A 22,542-nucleotide genomic window follows, 5' to 3' on the forward strand; every position below is an offset into this window, starting at 1 on the left:
ATTGGGGTAGACAACAAATGTTGGCCGAGCCAGTGATGTCCACATCCAATGAAAGAATAAAAACATTTGAATGCTTTTTGGAAATCCAGGTATACTATATCCACTTGTTCCCCTTTATCTATCATTCTGTTTACATCCTCAAAACATTTGAATGAATATATCAAATTGGATTGCCATTTTGGAAAACCATGTTGACTTGTTCTAATCATACTATTTCATTTCTAGGTTCATTGTTAAGATTTTTTAAAGAATGGTTCCAGCATTTTCTCAATAATAGATACTGGGCTAACTAGCCTGTGGTTCCCAGTTTTCTCTCCCTCCTTTCTTGAAAAATGGTGTTACATTTGTTACAACTTCCATTCTGATGGGAACATTCCTAATACTTAGGAGTTTTGGAAAATCATTGCTAGCACATTCACCATCTCTGCAGCTTTCGTTTTCAGAACACTAGGGTACAGGTGATCAGGTCCCTCCAGTTTCTCAAATATTTTTTCTTCCCTGTAATTATTTACCTTAATTTCCTCACTCTTTAGCCTCTAGGTTATCCTCTATTTCTGGTAATAAACTTGTGTCTTCAACTGTGAAGACAGACACCAAATATTTGTTCAATGCCTTTGCAATTTCATCAGTTCTCATTATATTAGTTCCTGTTTCTGCTTCAAATAGATTTAATTTGATTACTCTTTCTTTTTATACACTTCTAAAAACTCTTACGCTTATATTTGAAGTCCACATTCTGGAAGATAGTCTTATAAGGACTAGAATTTTAAAAAATTAAACTAAATGTTTGTTTAAATGTTTTTCCCAGACTAAAATATGCCTACTGTTTGGGATCATAAATCTCCAAAACCATTAGTCCAAAACTTCTTATGGTTATGTAACCAAACATCAGTGCATTCCTGCTCAAACACATCAGGGATTTTGCATTCTTTGTGAGAGGCAGAGTGAGGCACTGCCTGCTCTTTACAGGTTTAGTGGTATAGGAGTAGGGGTGATCAGCCATAGACTTCTAATGCCAAGGGTTCCTGCATCCCTTGCTCTCAGATGTCAGTCCTATCTTATAGCCTGCAAATCAGGGTCAGCAGTGAGGGTCATGGGTGAGCTTATAATAAAATAACATTAAAATCTGAGGTCCAGAAACAAGACTGGGGCTGGTTTAGCACTGTGGGCTAAACAGCTGGCTTGTAATGCAGAACAATGACAGCAGTGCAGGTTCAATTCCCCGAACAGGCGGCTGAATGTGGCGACTAGATGCTTTTCACAGTAACTTCATTGAAGCTTACTTGTGACAATAAGCAATTATTATATTATTATTACTTAAATTATTGTTGGCCGCAACAACAGTCTGATCTTATGTGTGATGTTATGCACAGTGTAGCATAATTTGATCAGCTGTACAAAATGTTTATTAGAGTACATTTTTTTTTTTTAATTTTAGATTACCCAATTATTTTTTCCAATTAAGGGGCAATTTAGCATGGCCAATCCACCTACTCTGCACATTTTTGGATTGTGGAGGCGAAACCCACGCAGACACGGGGAGAATGTGCAAACTCCACACGGACAGTGACCCAGAGCCGGGATCGAACCTGGGACCTCAGCGCCGTGAGGCAGTTGTGCTAACCACTAGGCCACCGTGCTGCCCTTTATTAGAGTACATTAAGAGAGAACAATCTGTAGCCTTTACACAACACTTCAATGCTTCATATGTTTCATCTAGGTAATACTATAGATTTTACACTTACATATTCCATAGTTACACATTTCTCATGTTTCACTAATAAATCACACTGCATTATAAGTATTGTATAATATTGTCTGAATTGTATATATTGAAAACTTATCTTTTCATTTTACAATTGTTTTCCAATAGTAACACCAGACTAATTTTGTACCTTAAAGACGGAGTCAACCTCACAGTAGTAAAGAACTTTGCCAAAACTCCTTCCGTGTTTGAAGTTAACAGTGATGCTTAAGTGTCATATGCACTATTTTATTTTTGTGTCGAGAATATCACCGTGACACTTTGACACTATTCTGCGTGGGTTCTTCGCCTAAGGTGAAGTTAGATGTCTGTTAAGCAACTCATGCAGAAACTCTGAGCTTCACGTGGCAGCTTTTGAAATTGGTTGCATGAAGGCAAATTGTGCAAACACCTTTCCACGACTCATTGTGACTAACAACTTGATAACAGGAAGGTAAGCAATCAATGCTGTAGCTCCACCTTCGCATGGTAAAGATAGTATGGTACACAAGTAAGTAAAGCTGCCATAGTCCCAGATGACCACAGACTGCTTTCCCCCTTGAGGGGGAGAGCTGACTGGTGGTGATTTAACCTGAGGATCACCACACCTTAAGCGAAGGGCAAGGTTGAGAAGGCGAGGCCTTCATAGATAACCTCACCCAGTATGGGCATTGAACCCGCTCTGTTGGCCTTGCTCTGCATCACGAACCAGCTAGCCAGTTAACTGAGCTAAACCGGCCCCTGTGTGTGGACTTGTATTTATAGCTCACATGTTTGGTATTCAAAACTGTGTTCTGATAAATCATGAAATATAATTGTGAATAAATCTGGTTAAATATTCTCAAAATGTTTTATTTCTTCGTGGTTTAGTTTTTAGCAATAGCCTTATGGACATGAAGCTATTGGAAAGCCACAGAAATGGCAGAAAAAACAAGAAAGCCCCATCAATTTGTATTCTTTTTAATAGGTGTTTTTTGCACTAAGCGGTGAGATGTGGCAGTGCTGCAGAAGCAATATTTTCCAATTTCATATCTACTGTTAGCAACAAAACATAAGTTAGATGAAGGGTGAATAGATTCCCACTAATAATAGATGAGGTGGAAAGATTCCCTCCAGTTAATCCTAATCCTAATAATACTCACATTGATGTATTAGATCCTCCATACTATTCCAATAATACAAAGTGAGTGGAGTACCTTTATTCTATCGCAGTAATGCACCTAATGAAGAGTGCCTCTATACTATCTTAATATTACACAAGATGGATAGATTCCCTCTGTTCTATCCCAGTAACATACCTGGTGAAAAGAGTACTTCTACATATTTCCAATAAAGCAAGATATGAATAAATTCACTCTATACTTTCTCAATCATGAGAAAATTAAGAATTATTAATTCTATGCTATTCCAATAATGAAGGCTGTGAATAGATTGGTGTTATGCCATCCCATAATCCATCAGATGCACAGATTCCCTCTATACTATCCCAGTAATCATGGTTTCATAGAATGATAAAACACATAAGGGAAGAAGGCCATTTGACCCATCATGGCTCTGCCAGCTCATTAGTAGTTATCCAATTAATTTCACTCTGTGCTCTTTCCAGTTGGGCCAGCATTTTTTTTTCTTCAAGTATTTATCCTATTCATTTTTGAAGCTTAATTATAGAATCCCTGCAGTGCAGAAGGAGGTCATTTGGTCCATCAAGTCTACACCGACCCTCTGAAAGAACACCCTACCTAGGGTCAGACCCCCACCCTATCCCCGTAACTCAGTAACTCCACGTAACCTTTTGGATGCTAAGGGACAATTTAGCATGGACAATCCACCTAACTTGCACATATCTGGACTGTGGGAGGAAATGGAGCACCCGACACGGGGAGAAAGTGCAAATTCCACACAGTCACCCGTGACCGGAATTGAACCTGGGCCCCTGGCGCTGTGAGGCAGCAGTGTTAATCACTGTGCCACCGTGCCACCCAATTAATGAGTCTGCTTCTATCTTTAAGGCAATGCATTCCAGATAACAACTGGCTGCGTAAAAAAAAAATTGTTGACTTGTGTCACATCTGGTTCTTTTCCCAATCACAAAAATGTGTCCTCTGGTTACTAACGCTTCTGCCACACTGGAAACTTTTCCTCCTTCTTTAATCTATCATAATCATTCAAGGTTTTGAGTACTTCCATTAAATTTGTTCTTGACCATCTCTTCAATAAGGAGAACAGTCCCAGCTTTTCCAGTCTCTCCACATAACTGAATTGCCTATTACCTGTCACCGTGATAATAAATCTCTTCTGCACACTACAGGGCGTTAGCACCCTTTCTGAAGTGTGCTGCCTGGAATTAAACACAGTACTCCACAGCTGAGACATAACCATTGTTTTATAACGGTTTATACTGCACATGGCAAATAGATTCCCTCTATATTATCCTAATGCGATTTATATAGTTCCTCCATTCCAATGTTAATCTGAGAAAGGCATCCCTGTGTCGTGAATGTGAATTTAGTCAATCTTTACTGCAATCAAACTCAGGGACTCTTTAGCGATACTGTCCAAATAGTAATGCTGAAAAAAGGGACACTTTTTGTCAAAGCTTTTCATTGTGCACTCATTGGCCCGGAAAATTGCCCATTCTTCCTCAGATTCCCTTGGAAGGGCAAGGTATTTCAAACATTTGAGCAACTGGTGAAGCTAGCTGTTTCATGCTACTACTTATAGAGAGTGTCCTACAGTGCAGAAGGAGGCCATTCGGCCCATCGAGTCTACACCAATCCCTCTGAAAGAGCACTCTAACTAGGCTTACTCCCCCACCATATCCCAAAACCCCACCTAAACTTTGGACCCTATGGGCAATTTAACATGGTCAATCCACCTAACCCACACACCTTTGGATTTGGCGGGAGGATCTTGGAGTACCCAGAGGAAACCTACGCAGGCACAGGGAGAATGTACAAACTCCACACAGTCTGGAATTGAACCTGGGTCCCTGGTGCTATGAGGCAGCAGTGCTAACCACTTTGCCACCGTGCCACCTACTTAGTAGCAACTCAAATGGTATTTGCCACTAACAGATGCTGCTGTCAAGCCAAATAGACGTTTTGCCTATCCCATAAATGAGTAATGTGGTTTATGAATTTCTGTGCCAATGTGATGTAAGGTATATAGGCTGTGCATCCCAAAGACTGGTAGATCATATCAAATAGCATGTCATAACCGCTATTCACAACAGGCAAGGTACAGACCATACTCAACCAACCTGTGCTTGCAAAACTCAAACCACAGTGTCCACCATTAGCTGCAATTCCATTATTGGACAGCATTTGCTAAATATTCCAAAGTGCATTAAGAATTAGGCTGACAATTTAAGATTGGCAGTCAGGCTTTCAGTGTGATGCATTTGCATATTCTTTGCAGGCAGAAAGAACAGGTACACACGTTGCACCTATTTCAGCTGAACAAAATAAGTGACAGCCATTTGCTGATTTTTTCTTCAGGGAAATTATTTGACCAGTCAAGCTGCCTGGTTTAAATATCAAACAATGCTCGGCCGTTAACTGTCAGACATCATTAACTGGCACATTCTCCATGGAAATGCCTCTGAAAATCAGGGTCCACTTGCCAACCAATCAAAATTCTCTTCACATAGAGTATAAATTTATTGTCTGTCTTGGATTTGTATTCTTGTGAATTGTTCTAATGAGTGCAAGAAGTAAAGCTTCAACAAAAATGTCTTTCTTCAAGTTCTGTACTACAAAACGTCTATTTGTCTATTTGTGTTGAATTGTCAAGATTTTGCCCTGTAGATCCTGTTAGTTCCTGTCAAAAATTTCCCGCCATAGCCCCGACTCATCTAACATTGTGTAAGCGTCACTGTCCTGTTCTAGCCTTAACTGAGGTCCAAACCCAACAACCACCTCCATCACCAAAGCCACCAAGTTCCAGTTCTATAATAGTACCTAATCCTTAATTAAATTATCTTTGCCAGTCTCCTAAACAAAATACATCAACAGCTCCACTGCTGGTTTCACCACTGACTTCAACAGATACATCAAGTTAAACCCTCTTCTTTTATTTGTACTGAAATTGGATATTGAAAGTAAAGTATTATCAATATCATCAAGACATTTGATTATTTAGAACAGAAGTAGCCGCCTTAGAACTGAATTCTTTATCTTTCTCATGCTGTGATTAATTCAACAAAATATATTTTTTATTAATTACAATGAAATCTAATGCTGATAGAATTAAAAGGATTGATCAGGTTAATTTCAGCAATTCAATAACTTATATCCAACTAAAGAAAGATATGTCAACCCAATGTGTTATAAAACACAAAGCAGGTTAAGAATTTTTCATGTCATGAGATCACAGATGCTTCTCTGTATCGCTGGCTGAAAAGAAAGATGTTTTGCTTATTCCAAGGGCTCTGTTCAGTCTTTCCCGGAGCCAGAAATAACTGAAATGTCCCAGTTAATGTTACAAATGAATTAAATATCCTTCTAAGCATGGCCTGGCAATGTTTTGTACTCTAATGCTATACTTCTGTATCATTTAATAACGCTCTGTCTTTGTAAAAGGGAAAAAGTCAGACTGTAGTTTACTTTAAAGTATCCAAATTTAAATGTGAGTCTGAATCTACATGGTCACAACTAATTTTTAATGCTTTTTTTTTGCTCTATCGTAATTCACTTTCTCCTTTTTAGAGGCGTCCCATCACCATCCTTGGTCCTCCTGCCTGCGAGAAGGAGCACTGTCAGTTCAGGCACTATTGATGTAACTGGATAATGGGTTGATACAAAGTCCAATTCAATAAAGTAAAATGTGTTTCCTCAGTTGATTATTTCAACTGTGCTCCACATTGCATCTATTCCATGAGTTTCTGCACCAGGGAAAGTTCTCCACTGCCTGCAACATCAAACTCTTTGCAAGTGTTTTGACCCGGGCTACATTCTCAGTATAATTAACATATACCCTAAAGTTGAACTTTCTGGAATGATTTATGCAATATCTTAGTATTGTTTCAAGAAGGGGCATTAACAAGTTCAAAATCTTTTCTTTACTAGCAATTCATTTCATTAAAATATTGGTAACAACCCCTGTATCCCTCAGTTTATTGCCTCTTTGTGTGGCTACTTTGCACGACAAATTGAATGTCGAGAATTACTTGAAATTCTCTACTCACACACTAACAAGCTAGCTGTTCTTCTTTCCTCATTGTTAAAATTGATGTGCAATGTTTTTACGTGAACCAAGCCACTACATTGTGCTAAGATTTCACTCAACAAAGTAGAGAAATTAAGCAGTCTAGATCAGCGGTGGGCAACCTGCAGCCCATCAGGGTTCTGAGTGTGACCCACAAGATATTTGTAGACTTTTGTCCACACAGCTTTGCCTCATTCTGCGATTTCCATCTGTGTGGCTTTTTATCCATTGAGTATAGCTGTTGTGATACCTACGTAAAGTAAGGGCGAGTGAAATGAGGTGTGTGCTGATTGCACATAATTGACTGTCCACATCCAATCAAATGTGTTTTTTTTTGCTTCTGCCACTTGACGTTGATGGCAGTTCTATTCCTATATGAATGATTAAGCATTTTCTATAACTTGTCATGAAATATTCAGCATGTATTAAATGTATTCAATCTTATTCAAGGGTCATGGTTAGTGAACAAGCCTGATTACAATCTTGGGACTCACTGAGATGAAGAGGGCCGCATCACTGATATAGACATATTGCTATGTTGTTTTTACAATGTAATGTGGAATATCAAAGGGGAGCAATAGCTACAAAATAGAAATTTAAGGAAATCACAGCCATATCATCCATACAATCTTGAGCAGGTACATCTTTAAAGACCCTGCTTTATTCATGACCAAGGGCTTCATGCTACCTTCAATATCTTCATGAGTAACATCGGAAAGGATCCCAAATGTTACCTATATATTTGTGTTTACTGCTACATAATTCAGGAGCAGAACAGACACATAGCCATATGGACATTAACAATTTTTACATAGAAGATAATCTTTCACTAAAGTGAAATTGCACTCTATGATACCTTTTTTTGGTATCATAACAATATGATTGCAAACTCAATTGAGGTGAATGAATGCCTCTAACTGATTGAATCACAACCTTCTGGAAAACCATTTCCACCACCTTGCCATTACAGGTATGAGTTGTTTCTTTGTTCCTTGTCTTGGATTGTGTGTAGACAGAATTACATTAATGGGCACAAATGTCTCCAAACTTTGTCCCTGGAGGTTGCAGGGAGCACTGAAAATATCAAATAAAACATAATGGGACATCAATTGGCAAATCAAATATTTCCAGAGTATAGTATCTTAGAAATATTCTTGCAGTTTATTTTCCAAAATGATTTTATTGTTGAACGGTCTGTATATTTTATATGCTTGTAGTCCTCAGAGTTTATATAGATAGTGACCTTCATGAACAACAGGGGGGGGGGGAGAGAGATCAAACCAGTCACAACCTAACCAAACCTAACACGAAAAAGCACTCAAGAAGGACCTGGTTTAAAACTAAACATTAAGTGGTGCCAAAGTAAACTCAATTTTAGCAATTCACACATATCAATGGCATATCACTTCAATAAATCCCCAAACTACACTATTCAAAAATACTTCTCAGAATTTTCCACAGCTAGCCTGATCTTAAATTATTTTAAAATATTCAAGTATACATGTGTTTCAACACTATATAATATGCATATTTTGCACTTGTATCTTGATTTTTCTAAATTTTAGTGGCATTTTAGTGGCATAAGCATGAAAGTACTTGTTTTTAAAATGAAATGTAATATAATAAATTCAGCTATTTCATTGTTGTGTCACTTGTCTATTATTATGACAAAGGGCAAAATTCAATTTTCTCTGATAACTTGTTATTTCTGTGAGCTCCTACACTTCTATTTGAATCTCAGTGGTGGAACGCTTAAAACACATTTCAGAAAATGCTTAAATTCAGTATATTTTTAATTACCTGATGATTGTCAATTTGTTCGCTGTCCATCTACGCTAGTCTCACATTTTCTCTCATTGTGAAGTGACAATTATCACCCCCCCCCCCCCCCCCCCCCCCCATGCAAACAATTAATGACACGTTTTGAAGGAGAATTCCTGGAAAGTACATTAATCCTAAATCAACCCATTTGGACAACTCCAACCACGATCTGCATTTCTGGGTCGTATAAAATGCCCATTTTACTGCACAATATAAATGCTAAAGTCTGTCTCTGGGCGCCTAAATTGAACATCTGCTCATCTTGTCCTTACTCATCATGTCCATGTGTGCTCTCTGACTAGACCTGCTCAGAAGTTTTCATTGTAAATATTCCATTAGCAATGGGCCTCGCTAATAGAATACATCAGTCCGTTAATCTACACAGGAACAGATTCATGACACCTCCAACTCAGTAAAAATCGACGATTCCACGGGACACTCGCGCCTCCGACGACTGAGTACAGAGTAGAAATTTGGTGGCTGTGATCTGTATTTAAATATATTTATGCCACATATCATTTCGGCTAATGCAAATGCGATCACAACTCATCTCACTTAAAGGCGTTTTAAGTTTGAAAAAACAACTTGTTTTGATGGATGCACCTTTCAATATATTGTTTAGAAAAAGTAATGCAAATCATTTTGACTGGGATGGTCAAGAAGGCCCTGTACGTAACTGTCACCTTAACCTCAGCCTGCTTTCAAATTCTCATCCAAACATTATTAATTGGTGAAAAACCTGGTCCCGTTAATTTAGGTATTTACATGCAATCATTTTAAACAGTAAAACAAAATGCACAACTCACCTTCTAACCTCATTCCCACTGTCAGACATTTCTGAAAACGGCAATATGGACATCTCTTCCTTTGTGTTTTATCTATTTTGCAATTCTGATTCTCGGTGCAAGTGTAGCGCTTGTTATTCTGAACTGTCCTCTTGAAAAATCCCTAAGGGAAGAAGTTGGAAAGTTATTTACTGCAAATGAAATTAATCCCGGTGAAGCAAACAGGGAACGGCGATCCCGCCACAGAAATCCCTCCGTATCTCTTTACACTTTCGTTTATGGTTTTATTAATTTATTATTTATTATTTATTGCATACCATTTAAAGGTTGACGTTACTGATTGGCTCCCCCTTATTACTCCCGCCGTTTGCTCGATCGGTTGAGCTCAATTCGGTCTGAAATGATTTTATAATTGACTAAAGGGAGTTTGTGAAATAACCAAAAACCTTGATTGAAAATACCTTCCGAAATGGAACACGTTTAAACTCACCTTGCAACTTTCACAGGTCAGTAAACCATAGTGATAACCGGATACTTTATCTCCACAAACTGGACACAGTTCATCCAGGTCATCATCATAAATGTAGTCCATCACCTTGAACTGACGGGCTGAACAGGAGAAATAAAAATTAGGTCGGCAGTGAATTTTTTTGTGATATAACTGTCTCTCTCACACACACAAACACACACAAGGGGTTCGAGCCGGGTGGTCCCACATATAACCGAAGTTCAGAGGAACTGGCTATTAAGAAATGCCTTTTGCTTCTGACGCTCTCTGAAGACAGTAATTTATAGAAAGCTCACAAATCACACATCAGTTTGCCATGGAGACGCTGACCAGCCCACAGACGTAACTGAGAAATGCTCCTATCGAAGCATCGATAACAAATGATTATTTGGGGGTTGTGTACATTTCCACTGGTGTACTCTCATCTCGCATCTATAAAGCGATAACACAAACTGATGTTCAAATATCTTAGTTATTAAGCAAATGAGCATTTATTTATTTTTAAATCAGTGCGTTCCACAACATTGTCCGCAAAAATGTCTTTTAACATCAACAAATATTGTGAGAAAGAGTCGCGCTCTCTCCCTCTGTAGCTTTCCACAAACTATTATTGGATTGATGCTTATCTGGTGGCGCTTGCATCCAATACATTCTAAATGTGATACACATTCATTAAATCTGTAACCACTCAATAAAATCGTTAATACAAACTCCATTCTGCCCAGCAACGTATCAACTAACAATAATAGATACTAAAACCTGTAAAAAAAATGATGATCTGTTTATCCTGGAATGGGGGAGGAGAGAATGCACTGGATGAAGAGGGAGGTTGAAGCTTTCAAAAACTCACACTAAAATACAGACTGGAATTCGATGGATTGATTCGGACGACGCAAGCCACAATAGGTCAAACTGCACGAAATTCAGAACATGGGAAGCAACAAAGACAACTAAGACCTCCCCCAAATTGTATTTTTTTAAACTGATGGGGATTTGTTTTATTCGTCCTAACTACCCACTCTTCTGGGGGGGGGGGGGGGGGGGGGGAGTTGAATTATATCCTCCCCCCTTAGTTATCAAGAAAAGCAATCGCCCGTGTCAGACATTATTCGGCTAATGAGCCATGTTTCTCTTATAATTAATAATTGGTCGTACAAGTAGCATTAAGCTCTGTCTACCTATTCCATAATGAACCCATTGAAAATGTATTCCTGATAGTCTCAGCCTCGGCTCATATTATTGACTACAATCAGAGTCAGGGTTGAGCCACATAATAATAATGGCACACATATAACGAATAACCTAAGTTCAGTGTTGGAATGGTCCTCGTTTAGCATTTATCCTTCAATGCCTGGCGGAGCCCGAAAAAAACTGAAACACATTGGTGCCAAATAAACCAAGTCGCTCCACTTATTAACATTACGAGTACAATAAAGTCGCGGACACTATTACTTCAGCCTTTGAACATGCGAAGAAGATCAATCCTATTCCTAAATATTAATACTTAATTGTTTCACCACTGGCATGAGGGCAATGTTCAGCAAAACGTGGAAATCCAGGACAAAATGATGGTCAAGTATGGATTTAACGTTATTATTTTCTTAATTATCATTTACTTTTAAACGGTGCTATATTAACACAATCGCCTCGATCAGTCCTGTGCTTTGGAATCAACACCTTTTATTTAAACGAAAGGTTCTGTAAGTGGACAATTTACCGAAGACCGCCTTCCAAGTGCCACCTTTCTTCGAAGCAGTTTATTCACCAATGGATGTGAAATAAACTGAAACGGAAGTTTATTTCGAATATTATCTTTATTACAAATTTAAATATGAAAGCCATGTAGCAAAAACTAAATGGGCCTCCCCCCCCCCCCCCCCCTCCCTCCAACGCCGTCGTTTTTTGGGTGAAAAGACAGAGTTAGTGGGATATAACACTAGTGAGTGAGTGGACGGTCCTTTATTGACGCGGGTTACATGGTTTGGTCATTCGTGGTTTTAACGTAAACCAGAGCGCCTGCACTGTATATTAACAAAAATTATTGTAGCAATAGTGAAGCAATAGCGGCAATGGACTAGATCAGAAGAATCAGGCAAAGAAAGGCAAGTCGAGGCCAAATACACCTGGAATTTATTGCAGCATATTAAAGTATGAAAATAGATCAGAAAGCAAAATCTTGTTTACATTTTGTAAAGATCAGGAGCCGGAGAGAAAATTGTCCCTAATTTAATCTGATGGCATTTCATTAACTCAAAATCCTTCTGTGTACTTTACAGTTGCAGGGCCATTCTACACAGAAAGTTGGTAGATAACGTGCTTGAATCCCATTTTATCCAACAGGACGTGTAAAATATATATTTCGAAAATTATATCCAAGTTTAACTCGTCAATTTCGTGTTAGCTCCGCGCCGCGCCAAATCCTCTGTCCCGAGCAATTTATTAGAAAAAGAAAGCTGATGCATTTCATGTTCAGCTGCAAGACAGACACCACCTGTCCTTTAAACACTTGGGTTCAGTTCAGTTCAGAAATCCACACACACTGCACTGGCTGAAGTCAGCACCTAGGCCGTAAATGAAGATCTGTCTGAATTGAAAAGCCACTTTATTAAAAATCAAGATCAGCTACACAAACTGGACGAATCCGCACAGAAAACGTCACCATCCATCTTATTGTGTGTGCAGTTTATGCGCTCGTATTAAACAGTCGAATGACATCTCAGACCTGACAATCGCGCCGATTTACAACCTGTCAAAAATGTTCCGTGTATCAGGCAGTCATCACAGCGAGGCACACATGTAACCAGCTATTCTTTAAATTATTTCATTTTAAACAGTATCATTATTTCAGAGAGTGAAATGTGGAAGGATTTGCCATTCTGAACTAAGAAGCGCCCTTTTTAAAGACAATTCACTGAAAACCTTATTAGGACTTTTTTGACAAGGAAATAAAGAAACCCCGCGGCTAATTGGGGTCATTTTGCACAAGATATTAAATGTTAAATGTGATATTCCAGAAGGAGCCACTAACGTTGCTCCCCCCACTCCCCTACAATAACTTTACGTCTCTGCTAAGAAACTGCAACATTTCCGGGGGAGTGACTTGGTGTAACTGTGTCTTGCAGTCAGGAGTTATTTTTCATTCACTTTTAAAACACAGAAGACTTTTTGACAGCGCTGACAAAGGAAGGTTGCCTGTTTGATGTAACCTGCCCCTAAAATGTCTCTCCCCCGCCCCCCAACACTGACCAATCCTACCTCCTTGGGAATAACACCTTTAGGCTAGCTACATAAAACAGACAGCCCGAATACAGGACCCACCCCCCACCTACTAAATGTGACTGAGATTAAACCATGTGGCCGTTCCCCGCAGGTAAAGGCGGCTGCAGAATCGGCGGCTCCCTCCTCCACCCCGGACCCCGCACCTCATTGGACCGCGTTCACTCTGACTGACAGCGCGCTGAAGCAATCAGGTGCCGAGTCTGCCCCCCCCCCTCCCCCGCGGCCGCCCTCACTGATACACTTGGGAGCCAATCAGCATGGAGCGCGAGGCAGCGCGCGCCCCGTGCCAGCTGGCTGTGATTGAGCTCTGGCCCCTGCATTGGGAACGTGTCCCCCACCCCTGGGCTGGGTTTGATTCTTTTTCTGAACTTTACCAGCCTGTGTTGCTAGTGCCTTAAGGCACATTAAACGAGGTGGCCTCGGGCACTATTTATTTCTTCATGCCCTGTACTCAGGTGATCATTGTGACATTGTTGCCACTTTTTCTGATACTACCTTGCTCTGCTACGATGAAGTAAGTAGACATGCATTTAATTCCCCCAATGGCCCACACCTGAAGCACAACATTTAAAAAAAAGACACGATCACACTAGGGTCTGGTCTTGGAAGGTGGCAAGGGCGGCATGTCACTAGTTGCTCTGAAACAAAAATGGTGATGGGCCTTCCTTCTCTTTTGAACAGTTTGATACTGTCGAGTGTCTTGCTAGCCCACTTTAGAAGGCGGCTAGGAGTCAGCGAGATTGATGTGGATCTAACCTCACAGAGTGGATAACGACAGCAGTTTTTCTTCCCTAACGGACATGTAAACTGGTTGGATTTTTATGACAACCTGACAGTTGCATAGCCACTTTTACTGAAGCGTTTTAAAAAAAATTTCCTGATTATTTTTGAATTCTGAGTTCAGGAATGATCTTGAAGGAAAAATGTAAGCAGGACCAATTTTGCATGGAAGGGCTGTGGATTGATAGAGATCAATGGATGGGGGAATCAAGAGTGGTTTCCAAACTAATCATTCAGATGTTTACACATGTGAACATTTAAATTAAGTATTAAGATTGCGTTCTTTCCTTTGTGATTTCTGAAAGAAGAAATGGTTAATTTTTTAAGGGTGGTTTGACCTTTGAGTCCTGTTTTTGACATTTCCAGTGATTTGTAATGACATTTACAACATGGTACAAATAATGTCGTATGATATTGATAAAAGAATACCACTGATCCTTGACATGCTGCTAATCCCCAGGATTGGTCACGGCCAGTAGATATAATTTAAATGTAAAATTATAATTTATATTTTGTACTTCCAATTGTGTTTGGCATTTACCTTGATACCTAATGAATACAGTTCTTTGTAAAGGAATTTCACAGATTTTCACCTTTCAGTGATAGTGTTACCAAAGTTTAAATTTTGAAAAGTCAACCGAACTGGAAGTTAGATAGTTATCTACTATTCAGTAAATGCTGTGCTAATAGTCTTATGATTGATGAGCGGGTAATTAGGCAAATACATTTTTAAATTCTTAAAATATTTAGGGCAGCATGGTAGCATTGTGGATAGCACAATCGCTTCACAGCTCCAGGGTCCCAGGTTCGATTCTGGCTTGGGTCACTGTCTATGCGGAGTCTGCACATCCTCCCTGTGTGTGTGTGGGTTTCCTCCCACAGTCCAAAGATGTGCAGGTTAGGTGGATTGGCCATGATAAATTGCCCTTAGTGTCCAAAATTGTCCTTAGTGTTGGGTGGGGTTACTGGGTTATGGGGATAGGGTGGAGTTGTTGACCTTGGGTAGGGTGCTCTTTCCAAGAGCCGGTGCAGACTCGATGGGCTGAATGGCCTCCTTCTGCACTGTAAATTCTATGATAAGGTGGACTGACCCTAACAAGGTATGTGGCTGTTAAAATAATTTGTCCCTTTCTGTGATAATACTTTTTCTATTTCCTCTCCCTCTCTTTGTTTTACGCCTCATGAAATGCTTTCTTTCTGACATTCACTCTTATTTATCACTTTGCTTAAACTTTTTTTAGCCATCACTCTACAGTTTTGTTTCTTTTTTGATTGTGTTCTTTTGTTGCTTCTCTGTCTTTTAATTCTTTACCTATCTTTTCATTACTTTTATTTTCTTTGCTTTGTTTTATTTCTTTTTCTTTTATTTTTGACTCTCTTTCAGTTCATCTATTGTGTCTTTATTTACATTTTTTTCTATTTTGCTGATTCTGTAATATCCTGAGCTTTGTCCTGCTCTATCTATTGGCTTTATTCCTGAAGTGCTGATTTCATTTCACTTCTGGTTCTGTCCCAGTGACCTCTTTCTTCTGTCTGCCTTTGTTTCCCATCACTGTCCTCAAGAACCCCAGGCCTCGAGTTAGTTAATCAGCACAGAAACATGAACGTTGCCACTGCAACATTCCAACAGCTGCTGTTGTTCTCACCCCCTAATGCATGATCTTTTATAAAAAATATTAAGAGTTCCTATTTATTTTAGGTATTTTTGAACGAATTGGGAAGAGCCAAAATCATCATTACATTGGACATAATCTGCAACAAGGTAATTTTAATCCTGTTTTTGATAACATGCATGTGATGAGCAATTACTATGGGTGCATCACTAGACGAGAAGGGGCAGCTTAGTACAAAATCTTTTCAAATATCATTAAAACAAACATACACTGCCGTCTCAATCAGATTAAGGGATTCAGAATATTTGCGAATAATTTTAGTTAAATCTGTTTGTAAAATCATTGCTTAATACATGTTGGTAATACAGAAGGTGGTTGAAAAGGCAATGGCTATATATGTAAGCAGGGACTCCTTCACATTTCAAACTCTCCTGTATGTCGAAAAAGGAAATGGTTTATAAAAATAATCACATTTTAGTTAAACCACAAAGCTCTTCATACAACAATTCTTTTAAAAAGGGAAAAACATGGACAACATGCATTACATGACAACTGCAACACAGCTCTGAGTAGAAAAATGCAGACATGCTATATTTATGTAATATTAATATTATATAGTATGTATTCATTTTAAAAATGATTTCCATAAGCACCTTAACTAATTTCATGACATGTAACTACTAGCGTTAACTTATGAATAAACATTATTATTTATTGAAAAATTCCTTTACGGATGTGATTTGTAGTAATTTTATAAACATGATAAACAAGACACACTGATGTAAGTGCAGCTGGGAAACCAAAAATCCTTTATCACAATGAACTCTGAAATGTTTCAGTATATTGAATGCAGCGTTTCATGTCAGTGTGCCTCAATGATAATTCATTTACAGATTATAGTTAAATTGCTTCCCTCAGATAATACAATGTATTGTCAGAAATTTCTGTGTAGTTACTGTTTCAAAATTGACTATTGTTTGTCAAAATATATTTGAGATCTTATTTTTTAACAAAGCTCATAACAGAGATGTGAGACCTTTGCATAGGACAGTCTCTAACAGAATCTGATTGCATAATTACTGCTTCTTACAACAGTATTCCACTATGAGTTTTGTACTGTTAGGAAAACACTGTCCACTCCTCTGTATATCGGTCTATCACAAAATTAAATTTTAAATAAGCATGAATGTGCATGTAAATGTTTATAATATTTTGAGAATAAAGTAATAAAATTGTTTTCAAAATATGTGCTGAAAAATTAAATGCTGATATTTTCTTTAGTATTGAACACATCTATTTGAATAAAGATGTATGTTTGGTTAGAATGTGAGGCACTTAATGAATAAAATTTGTCCTCTTCTATTGATGATATATGTATCACAAAGATATTCAATCTCAAAATAAGAAAATGCATTTTAATCAAATTTAAAATTTATTATTTCCAACTACAATTTATGTATGATGTGGTATGTATATAATAATGTTGAACATGTGCGATAAATAACTCCCCGTCCCCATCCCTTTATATAAAAATATTCAATGTAAACAATACATTTGGGAGTTACAATTTAGTCATAACCACCCAATATCTTTGAAATTTTGTAATTTACTTTAAAATACTTTATTTCAAATGTGAATGCACATTTAGATCTTTGAGGCTCCATGAAACCAGAGAAAGTATTTCTACTTTAAGAAATCTTCGTAAACAATAAACTATATGTGAAGCGTGCAGGGCATTAATTTTTTTAACAATTTTCTTGAAATGTTCATTTTGGTTTATCTGGTTGTGCATGACAATTGACAGCACCTCTTAAATCAACTTTGTAAATAGTTTCTTTGAAACAAATACAAACAATTTCTGAAAAGCACAGGGGTCCCACAAGTACAAACACCTTAGACCTCCACAATGAAGTAATTTGGCAGTAATATAGCATCAATTTAATCTGTTTCTGAGCTCATGTAAAACAAATAATGATCACTTAATTTCCACCCTTTTTAGTTATTTGAATATCTCCAGCTGGTTGATAGAATTTGATTACCTGCATACCTAGTTATATTTAATTGTTTTAAGTATTCTTTTTGAAGCAGTATATTTGTAACAAAATGCTTATTAAACAATATATTTGGACTTTTATGACAACTTTGGTTGAAGTATTCTATTTCTTTGTGCTGTACATTTAATTCTCTAAAAATGTACATTGTTCATCTTTTATTCTAGAATATAATGTGTTTTCTATTGATTCATTTTGCTACTTTTATTGCAATGTAATTTTCATTATTAAAAGAACAAGCAAGTGGCAAACTTGCCATTTGTTTATTAATACCAAGTGCCTAAGCATTCTAAAAGGGTGGAGTTATTATTAAAGGTATTTGAAATTTATGCTCAAAGTCCTGTTAAATCATCCTTGGCATTGCCTATGGCTGCATAACCTTTTTATAAGGACAACATTGAAATAGCATTTTGGAGTACTTTTAAACACATGTAAAGCAAATATTGCTTGTTCCAAGTTCTATGGTGTCACTCAAACTAAACTGTACAATAGTGACAATTGGAATTCTACTTTGTTAGAGAAGTGAATAAATTAGATGATTTGTACAGTATGAATTTGTGAGTCTATCACATATTGTGTGACACAGTTCTCAAACCTAACATTTTGACAGCACAATGAATTCTCCCAAAAATATGGCAGGTTCTTTCACTCTTTCCATTAATGCTCCATTTCTTTCTAAAGTTCACTTTCAGAAACAATCTATTTTATATTTTGCCATATTCATCTTGAGAGGTAAGATTGAAAGAAATCATTAAGGTTTAATTCTACTTACTTTTGTTAACAATTGGCGATATTTCTGGAGAATCTTTATAAAATGTAATGGCTTAGAAATGAATAATCTCAACGTGTTTTCACCATCCTACTAGACACCTTACTATTCCAAAATCCAGTTGTGACATGCTTGAATGCAAGATACTCTGTAATTCAAAGACAGTCTGCTACCGAAACGCAATTTTATAATCTCACAGTGCAGTATCATGAACTTGTTTATTTAACCAGAACTCTCCAGTGTTTCAAGTCTTAGATGTAACACAGCAAACCTTTGTAAATGTTTGAAAATACTTACGTGTATCTGGAGCGATTTGCTTGATGGAACTGCAGGGAGCAACCAAAGAAGAACTACCAGACATTACTCCTTTAAGAGAGTGCTCCAAACAACTTTACCTCTGGCCTAGTTAAAAAATATCTTCCAATTCAAAAAAAAATCAGATGAGTTGGAAAACTATGATGGTATGCTTGTTACTGAACTCTGATCAGGATGTGTGTCAGTGCTGCAGTAAACTGTACAGGCCAGATCATGATGGGGGCTAGTCAGAGGAATAAGGGACTGTTCTAAATATTTGATTGGCTCTTTTGGTCAGGTGATCTCATAGAGGATGATAAGAAATCCTTGTTACAAACTGACAGAATGAGAGATAAGGTTTTTTTTTCGAACACAGATAATACAAAAGAAATAATTAACCAAGCCTAGTGGAGAGGGAATGAATGAAAGAATTTTATATCGTGAAATGAAAAGAAAGTCTGTGTCGGAAGGACTTACGGATTTCACTTCCTTAAATGGTTAATTGTCTATTTTCAGCACAGATCCATGACTTCAAACTAGCTTCAGTTTTTGCATGATGAATTACGAATGCCAAAAGGATTTCTCATTGAAATATGAATTGATGGTGCATAACTTACTCTAAACTTGAAAAGCTGTGCAGGTAGCAGTAGGTGTGAGTTCCTTTGAACTAGTTAACAAACTTATTTAGAACTGGAATTTGCAACCTACACGACAAAGGCAAATAAAGTTTTATTGAAAATGCATAACGTTTGTAATATCTTTGCCGTAGTTTATGGAAACTGCGTCACTGTTAATTGTTTTGAATATAGACTTCTTGTGGCGTAATGTAGGGGGAAGATGCGCACAACGTGGCTCCCGCTAGAGTGCTGTACTTTTTGCCCCTATTCTTAGTACCACGGGTTGTTTTCTCTCTAAAACCCACACACTTAATGTGAAAGGATTTTGTTTGACTGAAATGCCCAAAAACGTCCAGGGAAACAAGGTGGAAAGCAGAAGTTCGTCGACAGAGTCTGAGGCCTCTCTGAGTTCATTGACAGGTTAAATGGCAGTCAGTCTCTGGTGCTCTGACCACTCCACTGATGGTCGAGGTGCTTTCTAGTACCTTGGCAAAGGAATTCTAAAAGCATCCAGAAACAATGGAAGAGGCCTTCACCCCCATTCGTGAAGATCTGGGGGAAACAAATGAAAGCCCATGGAGCCACGATAAAAGAAATACACTTGCCCTTTCAAGCCACAGTGATCAGATTGCCTCACTGTAATGGGAGCTATTTCCAGTGGTCGAAGTGAACAAGTCGTTGAAGGCCAAGATGAACGACTTAGAGAATAGGTCCTGGGGGCAAAATATTCGAATTGTGGGGCTGCTGGAGGGGATGGAAGGCCCAATGCCCACGGAGTAGGTAGCAAATATGTTCGGTAAGATGGTCAATGAGGGTGGATTCACATCCCCTCCTGAGTTGTACTGAGCCCACCGTACACTCATCCTGAGGATGTGCCATGTGTGGTGATTGTGAAGTTTCACTGCCTCAAGGAGGAAGAAGGGATTCTAAGGTGGGCGAAGGAGCACAATGACCACACCATGAAATGAAATGAAAATTGCTTATTGTCACAAGTAGGCTTCAAATGAAGTTACTGTGAAAAGCCCCTAGTCGCCACATTCCAGCACCTGTTCGGGGAGGCTGGTACAGGAATTGAACCCGCGCTGCTGGCCTGCCTTGGTCTGCTTGCAAAGCCAGTTATTTAGCCTTGTGCTAAACCAGCCCCTAGCAGATTTTAGCAAGACGTGGCTGCAGAGCTGACAAAGAAGAGAGCCGTGTTTAATCGAGCCATGGCTGTCCTGTATAAAAGTGGAGTCTGGTTAGGTGTGGTCTGCCCTGCTCGGCTTAGAGTAACTTTAGAAGGAAAAGATTATTAATTTGATGCACCGAGTGAGGCGGACTTTTTCGTTACAAAATACAAGTTGGACGCTTTGAGCTTTGGTTCTGCTGAAGAGCATGTTGAATTGTTGCATTGTTGGGGTTTCATGGTATTTTCTAGTTCTTGTTGGGGTTGAATTTTTACGGTACTTGTTTAGATTTGGGGTTTTCTTAGGCAGGCATGTTGTTGCGTGTGGTTCTCTGATGGACACTCCGGTGATTATGGTTAATATTTACGCCCTGAACTTGGACAATATTAATTTTATTAATATGGGCTAGTCTCCCTCCCCGATTTAGACTCGCATCAGCTCATTTTAGTTGAGGACCTGAACGGTATCTTGGACCCTAAGTTGGATCATTCCATGCCCAAATCTCTTTTTCCATCGGGGTGGGCAGGGCTTTGCTATCTTTCGTGGAGCAGATGGGGAGGTTAGATCCGTGACGCTTACTTCACCCAGGTGATAAACATTTTTTTTTTGCATGTTCATCAGGTATATTTGTGGATTGATTTTCTTGTAGTAGATAGGTCGTTCATCCCTTCAGTGGTGGCGGCTGAGTATTCAGCAATTGTTATTTTAGACTACGCCCTGCACTTTGTGGATTGGGCGCTGGAGTCTGACCCCATTTAAGGTCTGCCATGGAGGTTAGACACAACACTGTTAGCAGATAGGAAATTCTGTGAGTCCTAGTCCGCTGCCATAGAAGACTACATAAAATTTAACAAAGCTGAGTCAATTTTCTCTTCCACAGGAGTGAAATCATCTCCAATAAAGCGCACATGGTCTCCTGCCGACAGGGGGACTGGAGAAGGGGGTAGTATTGGCGGTTTATGGGGCTACTTTGGAGGAGGAGAAGGTGCCACTGGAAGGGATCAAGGCAAAGTGGGAGGAAGAGTTGGGAGAGGGTATGGAGGAGGTGTTCTGGTGTGAGGTGCTCCGGAGGGTGAACACCTCCACCTCGTGCGCGAGGTTGGGGCTGATACAGCTGAAGGTGGTGTATAGAGCACACCTCACGAGGGCGAGGTTGAGCTGGCTCTTTGAGGGGGTAGAAGATGTGTGTGAACGTTGCGTGGTTGGCCCCGCAAACCACGTTCATATGTTTTTTGCCTGTCCAAAACTGGAGGATTACTGGAAGGAGGTGTTTAGGGTAATTTCTGAAGTGTTGCACGTGAAACTGGACCCGGGCCCTCGCGAGGCCATATTCTGTGTCAGACCAGCCAGGGTTGGAAACTGGCGCGGAGGCAGATGTTGTAGCCTTCACCTCATTGATCGCCCAAAGGTGGATCATGTTAGGGTGGAGATCAACCTCTCCACCCTGTGTCCTGGCGTGGCTGGGGGACCTGCTGGACTTCTTAATGCTTGAAAAGGTCAAATCTGAACTGAGGGGAAGGATTGAGGGGTTCTACAATTCATGGACGTTATTCATTATGCACTTTCGAGAATTGGATTACATCGAACATTAGGGGTGGTTGGGGGCTGGGAGGGTTAGGGGAGGGAGAACTGTATGTGTTAATGGTGACTATGGGTGATTTCTGATTCCTTTTTGTCATTTGTTTATGTTAACATGCGGGCCAATGTCTGGGATTTGGTGGGAGGATGGGAACGTTGTTATTGATATGGGGATTGACATTACATTCGTTACTGATTTGTTTATTGTTGGGTGTAAATTTGGGGGAAAATGTGGAAAAGGAGAATAAAAAATAAATAAATAAATAAAGGTGCACATGGTGGAACAGCAGAGGCTGGTGGACTCCATTCTTGAGGTGGAATACTTGACCCTA

The 22,542-nt window shown here is 39.0% G+C and overlaps 1 protein-coding gene across 2 annotated transcripts in view; it reads right to left on the reverse strand.

Moving 5' to 3' along the window:
• LOC119955769 (nuclear receptor subfamily 5 group A member 2-like) overlaps positions 1-19,062 on the reverse strand; it is a 120,776-nt gene extending 101,714 nt beyond the window's left edge. Inside the window, exons 1-3 of one of the 2 annotated variants that reach the window (XM_038782300.1) lie at positions 18,853-19,062; positions 10,046-10,164; positions 9,577-9,718 (exon numbers count right to left, since the gene is read on the reverse strand). In XM_038782300.1, the coding sequence (XP_038638228.1) occupies positions 9,577-9,718; positions 10,046-10,164; positions 18,853-18,916 (325 nt within the window). In that variant the 5' untranslated portion in view covers positions 18,917-19,062. Of the gene's footprint in view, positions 1-9,576; positions 9,719-10,045; positions 10,165-10,913; positions 11,005-18,852 lie in introns of those variants that run through there. The other variant, XM_038782301.1, reaches the window with a different exon arrangement.
• Positions 19,063-22,542: the final 3,480 nt, after the last annotated feature.

The sequence above is a fragment of the Scyliorhinus canicula genome, chromosome 21, assembly GCF_902713615.1.
Source record: "Scyliorhinus canicula chromosome 21, sScyCan1.1, whole genome shotgun sequence".
NCBI lineage: Eukaryota > Metazoa > Chordata > Chondrichthyes > Carcharhiniformes > Scyliorhinidae > Scyliorhinus > Scyliorhinus canicula.